This window comes from Aplysia californica, unplaced genomic scaffold, assembly GCF_000002075.1.
Source record: "Aplysia californica isolate F4 #8 unplaced genomic scaffold, AplCal3.0 scaffold00075, whole genome shotgun sequence".
Taxonomy (NCBI): Eukaryota; Metazoa; Mollusca; class Gastropoda; order Aplysiida; family Aplysiidae; genus Aplysia; species Aplysia californica.
This window is the reverse complement of record NW_004797345.1, coordinates 1,615,985-1,623,484: the sequence shown is the minus strand read 5'-3', so window position 1 is coordinate 1,623,484 and position 7,500 is coordinate 1,615,985. Positions and strand designations below refer to the sequence as shown.

At 45.0% G+C, this 7,500-nt stretch overlaps 1 protein-coding gene across 1 annotated transcript; it reads right to left on the bottom strand.

The window, feature by feature from the left end:
- Positions 1-387: 387 nt before the first annotated feature.
- Positions 388-3,805, bottom strand: LOC101850318 (Krueppel-like factor 8). Its single transcript, XM_005094110.3, has one exon. It carries the CDS (start codon positions 3,060-3,062, stop codon positions 1,620-1,622), a length of 1,443 nt encoding a protein of 480 aa, XP_005094167.1. The 5' UTR covers positions 3,063-3,805; the 3' UTR covers positions 388-1,619.
- Positions 3,806-7,500: the final 3,695 nt, after the last annotated feature.

The window sequence follows — 7,500 nt, the reverse complement described above, 5'->3', positions numbered from 1 at the left end:
CTTAAAAGTACTCACACACAAACTCACACGAACTCGTCCTGAGTTATTGAACACATACTCGTCGCTATAGACAACGGACTTTCGTTCGTCTAATTTTGATTTTCAAGGGAAAGAATCATAACATTCGTAACACAAATATTACAATTACAATGATTTGCTCGTGTGATTATATAGAGTTACCGTTACTGTAACGGAGCAACCTTCAACTGTCGCACTGAACGTTGCGGTCTTTTGATTTCATCACCTCTCGCAAGATTCTGTTCAATAGTGCACTTCTGATTTGAAGACACAATAGAACTCGATCCTCTCTCTCTCTCTCCTTATCTCCCTTTCTCTCTCTCTCTCTCTCTCTCTCTCTCTCTCTCTCTCTCTCTCTCTCTCTCTCTCTCTCTATCTATCTATCTATCTATCTATTCTCTCCTCTCTCTCTTCCCACATCAGAACATTACCAGACAGTAGGGGTCCGAGGCCAATTCTCTCACATGGTATACGTCAAAAAGTCAATGTAACCAACTCTCTGGTACCACCATGTCTTAATTACAAGGTACAACCGATTTGATTTCTCATGAGCATTATTGGTACTGAGTTTACATTACACGTTACGTCGTTTTGGAAGACATAGCGGTAAAAGGTAAAGAAAACCAAAGTATCATAAAATAAGGCTATCTGGAAAAAGTATAAATTAAATATTATATTTCAGCAGTTCAGCAGCAACAAGAGTAAAGCGGAATCCGGAACAATTGGGAATGTATGACAAGAGGAATGTTTGGATTAGATCTATGCTGTCATCTGTGGTCAACGGTGGTCACTCAGTATTCACTATTACGTCATATGTGGCGGGTGTGGTGGTCCGTCCTGATCTGGACACTCGCAGCTCAGAAAGAAGAGACTGACTGACACCATGAGCCACTGAGGACACATACCCAAACCACCAACCACCCACCACCCACCTCCCGTCCCTGGACACATCCAAATTCTGCATGCATGGGATAGTTTGTACACAGGATAACAGAAGGAGAAATAAGAAAATGTTTTTATAGTCAGTTTGTAGGCTATTCCTATGGCTGATCAGCAGGTTTCTATGTAAATCGAGGACAACATTAAGGCACAATGATGGGATCTTGGATTACATTCATTCCCCATCTCCATATTTTCTTTCTCCCCCCCCCCCTCCCTCACCCCTACATTTCCTCGTTCTCCCTCGCCCTCCCTCTCCCCATCCCCTTTTCCCCGTTCCCTTCATCTTTGAGCTGTCGCAACGACTTCAGGATGTCATGACGAACTGTGACGTGAGAGTCAATGGTAAAAGGGAATTGATAAATGGAAATGAATGCCATTTCACAACACAGATATAAATATTCCTAAAGTTATTGAAGTCAGTCTTGTCTTTTCCTCCGCGAATACAGCTGACGGGAGACCTCGGCTTTCTTTTCAATCACTGCGAGAACATTGTCTTAAAACACAAGGTCTCAACGCGTCCTCGTCAGCGTGAACATGACTTAAAGCATAGTGTATCCAGCAGTGAGTTTGTCTCTGTCCAAAGCTCACAGGCAAAATATTTTAAAGAAATATTGAAGTCTTAAAATGTTTTAAGTATCTCTATTTAATACTGAACCTATCTATCTGTTCTTTCTATGGACTTTTCTATGTTTGGCGAGGTGGTCGGAACGGCTGAAACATTTGGTACACACGTCACATTTGTAGGGCTTCACTCCCGAGTGAGAACGTTTGTGTCTGGCCAGCTCATCCGAGCGGGAAAACTTCCAGCCACAGTCAGGCCAAGAGCAGTGGAAAGGCTTTTCTCCTGTGTGACGTCGAAGGTGGGCCTTGAGGTGGGAGCTTTTGCTGTAGATCTTGTTACAGTTCTGATAAGTGCACGGGTAGATTTTGTCCTCAAGTTTGTTCACATGACCACTTGGCGATGATGATAATAACGACGATGACGACGGGGAAAATGATGAGGTGGAAAAGCCACTGGAGCTGTCTAGAGAACAAAGAGAACTAGGGCTACCTGAGGGCGACTTGGGCTCTGCCGTATAGTTTCCTAACATGGGGTCCACTCCTGACGTCATCAGGTGCCCCGCTCCGTTGGGCAGCCTGAGTCTCGGATTGGTTGTTCTGGCTCTATTCTCCAGGAGACTAGTGGACTTGTGAAGGAGTGACGTGCTGGTGGTGATGACATAGGTATCGGTGGACGGTAAGAGATTGGCAGGGCTGGCTGGGGACGAGACTGGCGGGGCGTACACACAGGCTTGTGTGTTGCCGTTGATAGTGAGGAAGTGGGAGGGTACGAGGTGGCCCACAGGCTTGGTACTACCTTTATGCCGCGCAGGGGCGGGGGGAGTGGGGGGAGTGGGGGCGAGGGCGTGTGCAGGCGGAGTTTTGATGGCGTAGTCGTGCATGAGGTTAGAGATGTCCACACCTAAGACAACCATATCCTTGTTGTCCTCACCAGACATCTCCCAACCGCCTTCGGAACACGAGCTGCTGCTTTCACTGCTGGACAACATTTCGTCTCTTGATCCGAAGTGACCGCCATGAATTTCGCCCGCGCCGCACTGCTCTCGTTCAGGACAGGGAAAGTCGATGGGTGCAGTACTGGTCAGACCTCCAACGTTGCTGCTGAAGTTTCTAGAGAACTTGTTCTCTTTCTTGATGTGCACACCAAAGGCTTCTTCCACGTGAGGCAGAGGGCCAGACTTCTCGTTTGACCTACTTAGCTCAGTCGGGTCACTCAGCAAAAAGTCCAGATCCCTGGATTTCCGGTCATCTTCGTGCGTGTTACCCAGCGAGTTAAGTGACGTCACAGCTGACCGGAAGTCGGCGAATCCGGGATCAGAAGTTCCGAACCCAGTTCCGCGGGAGAAGAGGTAGTCCTGCATGAGGGCGTCCTCGCTGAAGTTGAAGAGGCCAATGGAGGGATCAAAGTCAAGGTCATCACAGATGTCCGGGGTGTCGTTGAGCTCGTTCAGAGTTTTTTGGTCCGAGAATGGGCCCAGGATATCTTCAGTGAGCATGAGGTTTAGCTCGTTCATGCTCACGGACTCCAAAAGCTCCTTCATGTTGAAAGTTGCGCAAGAGCGGGGATCGCCAGGCAGTGGAGTGTTGGTCTTTATCAATGTTTCCAGAATTGAATTTCAGATCACGTTAAGCGTATCGAATTTTCTACATGGGGAATTACAAAAGAGTGAATACCATGACTGAAGATCTCCATAGTTATGATAAAACGTTCATAAAAGTGTTTCTTTAACAACAAAACACACGTGCATGTCTTTGCTCGAGTTATTCAACTGGTCTTGACCGTAATGAGTGACAGATGCAATTCCATACAGTTACTAAAGCTGGACCGAACAAACAGCTCTCTGGAGATTTTCAATTCCTTCTTATGGCCATTTATGATTTTTGGCGAGTAGATGAATATCAGTTTGTAGCTTGCAGTACTTTGTCGGCGTGCTTTTGCGTTGGTAGCACTTGAGACAATCCAGCGTGTGCCCCACTTTCGGTGACCACAACCACGGTCAGTCAGAAGTGGACAAAAGGAGAGGATCAACGTCAAAGTGGCGGTTACCAAAAGTGCTGAGCTTGTCGACTCCAGGCGTTGCCACAAGCTGAAATAGTCGCTTTTCCACTCATTCACATGTACGCAAACACATAAACACCCACACAAATACACACGCAGAGGGCACGCGAGAAGAAGAAAGCACGTGATGTCCTGGAGTCTCCGATCTCCAGACTCTCAAAACTTGAAACTCTCCGACATTTGGCGTCGGAAAAATCCTAGAGGAAAATTCGGAGCCAAGGGGAGGAGGGGGGGGGGGGGTTACAGGGAGGTCTCGGCAACAGGAAGTGGGTCGGCCTGTATGAGTGGGGTTGGGGGGGGGGTGTTCAGGAAGTAGGTCTTTTCGGTTAGAGGGAGAAAAAAAAGGGGGGGGGGTGAAGTATCTCAGAAGAGAAGAGCGTGGGGTCTGAAGGGGGTGAGGGTTCTTTGTATTGTTCACATGTAAGTGTGCTTAAGTCAGCTCACGAGATGAAAGGACCAAAAAGTGTGTGTGTATATGTGTGTGAGCGCGTGTGTGTGTGTCTTAGAATGGATGCTTGAAAGGGGGGGGGGGTATGCAGTGGGAAAATGTTGATTATAGAGGTGGTGGGGGTATTTATAGCTGCAGTGAGAGCAGTTCTTAGGACGTCTGAGATCTCGCACACAAACTCGGGCTTTATTCTGTGTAAGCCTAAACCTATGCGCTGTGTACTCTGTGAGGCTCTCTGTCTCTCTGTCTCTCTCTGTCTCTCTCTCTCTCTCTTTCTTTCTCTCTCTCCCTCCCCTCCGTCTCAGTGTTGTCGCCGACACAAGTGTTCTCTTCAAACGACGCAGTGCGTTGTGTCACACAAGAAGGCAGGGAAGATGACGGCGACGATAACAGAGACGACGGTTGTATCGTGTGACATTAGGCAGAGAATTAGAGGCTGAGATATGCTCTATGGTCTGACCCCGGGGTCACAGTTCGAGTCCTAAGGTCAGATCAAAGTCCCTGAGCGTTATCGGTAGATGCTGGTACTGTAGAGATATCAGAACCGCGGTGTACGATGTGTCGTGGAGGTGCGAACCTCCGGACATGAGGTTACAGGTCCTGTAGTTACTGGAGTGGACAAACAGCCTGAGGACTGGTCAGCACCAACAGTCTGTCCTCGTGGGGGAGATGTCTATCTTGATCTGAGCCCAGCCGGTGCACTAAGATCAACCAAACGTCTCCTGAAAAGAGAAAGAAAGAGATGGAATTATTACGGTATTTAGTAGTTTGTTTTTGTGTTGGAGCAACGCCTTAGAAGATATAGATCTATGTTGCGGGTGGTTGGAGGGCCCCACTGTAGGTCCAGCCTTTTTACTTTCCCTCTGTTATTACAGTCTGTCTGTCTTACTTTTCCCCAATCACTAAATGGCCATTGAGTTGGTGTGTATCTCTTACTCAAACAAACAAACAAACATAGATTTATGTGAAATATATTAAGTGCTTACATAAAAGAAGAGGATAAAGAATCAGATAAAAGTCAGACATCGCTCTTAAACACAAATAGCACAATGTGCAGCAAAGCATGTATGTTCATAGCTTACATTAATCTACCATCAACTGTTCGAGTGTTTTGGACACGTTTGTAAGTCGGCGATGGAGGGCTGAGCTATCTAGCTATTCGTCAAAGAATGAGATGTAAAGTGGTGAACTGACATGAAAGACGTTAACGGAGTGGTAGATTAAAAAATTTGAAAAGTGGGTAATTCAAATTGATAATAAAAAAGAAATTATACCACGTCACCGAAACAGCAATCGATAAATCGAATCGTGGATATTGTTACAAGTTTTGAAACAACGGTGCATATGACATTATCACTCGCATGATGAAACAAAAATAACAAAACAGAGTACCCCATCCCCCTTTTTCCCTTTAAAATAAATAAAACAATGGAGAAAATTAAAAAGAAAAAGAAAACTAGACATGAACAGCAAAACAAAACAAAATGAAAAAAACAGAACGCAAAGGCCCACAAAAATCGAAATCGCGCTATCGGCTCCGTCAGCAAATTCCCGGACTGGTTTTTAGCTCTCAGTCGACGATGTGGAGGGTAAAGGATGAGATTAACGTATCTTTAGAAACGACATCTTTTTAGCTGAGAGATCGTGACAGTCCGCCGACGGGCGTCGCGTAGAGCTGAAAGCCCTTATTTACGTTTGTAGCTATGTGGACAAGAGTATTGTGAGAGATGCAATTGAGGGGTAAATAATTTTTATTCCTACTGCAAAGCTGCTTTTTTGTAGATACCCTTGTTGGGGCTCAACTTTTGACGCTCGTGTCATGAGTTAGTAGAGGAAATTATTCAGAGAATAAATCACACTTTACAGTGACAATCAAAACATGCGATGTGAGAACGTGACGACTAAATCCATTATACTTTTACAAGAGTTGCTATCTTGTTTTTGCCTCAATACAGACTTAACACTCTTCCAAAAGCGAGCAACTGGTTGGAGGGTGCTACTGGTAGGTCATACTTCTTTTCTTTCCTTCTGTTGATTCTGCGTGTCTGACTTTTTCCCAGCACCAAAAAGGCCATTATTGTGTCTTTGCGCTTCTCTTTACTCAGACAAACAAATAAACCAAAAGCAAGCCTGCAATACAAGTAGTGTTATGTCCCAACACTAAGAGACGTAACTGCACCGCTCGTGGGATACGACTCGTGAATCACACACTCTCAGGAAATAGAGAAAGTCTCTATTCGATTAAAAAGGCGCCGAAACCACGCTCTTACAGTTAGTTGTGGTAGGGGAACTCAACCGCAAAACCGCAAACAGGTTCCACTTATCCCCATGACTTGAGATTCCGAAAAATTAACTCCCTGTCAAATCGTTCCGTCTCGACCCGTTGAGAGCGTCTCGCATCGCCCCGGGCGAAGGACTATTTTTCTAGGTCATGTAGGCCCCACATCTTGCTTAAATTCGAGATTTATATCTTCAAATTAACTTGTATTTAGAGCAACAACCAAAAAACCCCCCCAAAAAACAGGGTTCGACACGTAAAATGTTGTTCTACAAGCCCATTCATTGATTAATGTAGCCAGTCATGTGAGCAAGTCGTTGTACTACTGGAGGTGTGGGTACCTTGAACGAGATCTTATCAATCAATTAAAACTCACGTACGGGCACCATTTCCCAGTAAAAAAACGGAAAAGGTAATAGTCAAACCTCACACAATCAAGCGGTTTTCTCTTAAAAGCAGAATAAAAACGAGCATATCGAAACTGGCATTTAAGAGTTTCTCACCCCATTTTGTCAGCAATTTAAAAGCGTGTTAAGTTTCTGAAAGTTTGAGTTTCACCCCTCGTGCCCTTCCTAACTTCGCTTATTTCTGCTATACCACTAAGGTCACCTCTAAGGTCACATTTCTTTACACATTCTCCACTTTGGCTTTTTTCGCCGCGGCTTTAATTTTTTCAGGTGCCATACGTTGGCCATTTTAGTTACAAAAATGGGCACAACAATGTCAGTACCAGAAAACAAATTGATATCATTGAACATAATTATTCTCTCGGAGTCTGAAAGACAGAATAAGTGTGAAAGAATGTTTTCGCTATAAAAAGATGAAGAGGACGATGCAAGTGGAAATGCAAGAGATGTCGTTAAAAATTATACCTTCTTAATGCTGCTGCTGTTGCGCCTGCTGCTGCCACCAGTGCACCCAATCTATGTCTCTTCCATCTTATAATAGCTGTGCTTTATTTCTGATAGTTGTTTAGATCCAGCATAATGAACCACTTTTTCAGATACAGATACGAAGACGTATCATTCGCGAGCAAAGAATGGATCTAGTTCGTTTTCGACTGTTCGGTTCAGTTGCTCTCAACTGCACTTTGAAAACTCGGTCACAAACAGAGACAGTCTTTCATACTGAAAATGAAGGCAAGAACGCATGCACTCTCTCTCTCTCTCTCTCTCTCTCTCTCTCTCTCTCTCT

Coding starts and splice junctions, on each gene's coding strand:
- LOC101850318 (XM_005094110.3), bottom strand. CDS start 3,062: ATGAAGGAGCTTTTGGAGTCCGTGAGCATGAACGAGCTAAACCTCATG.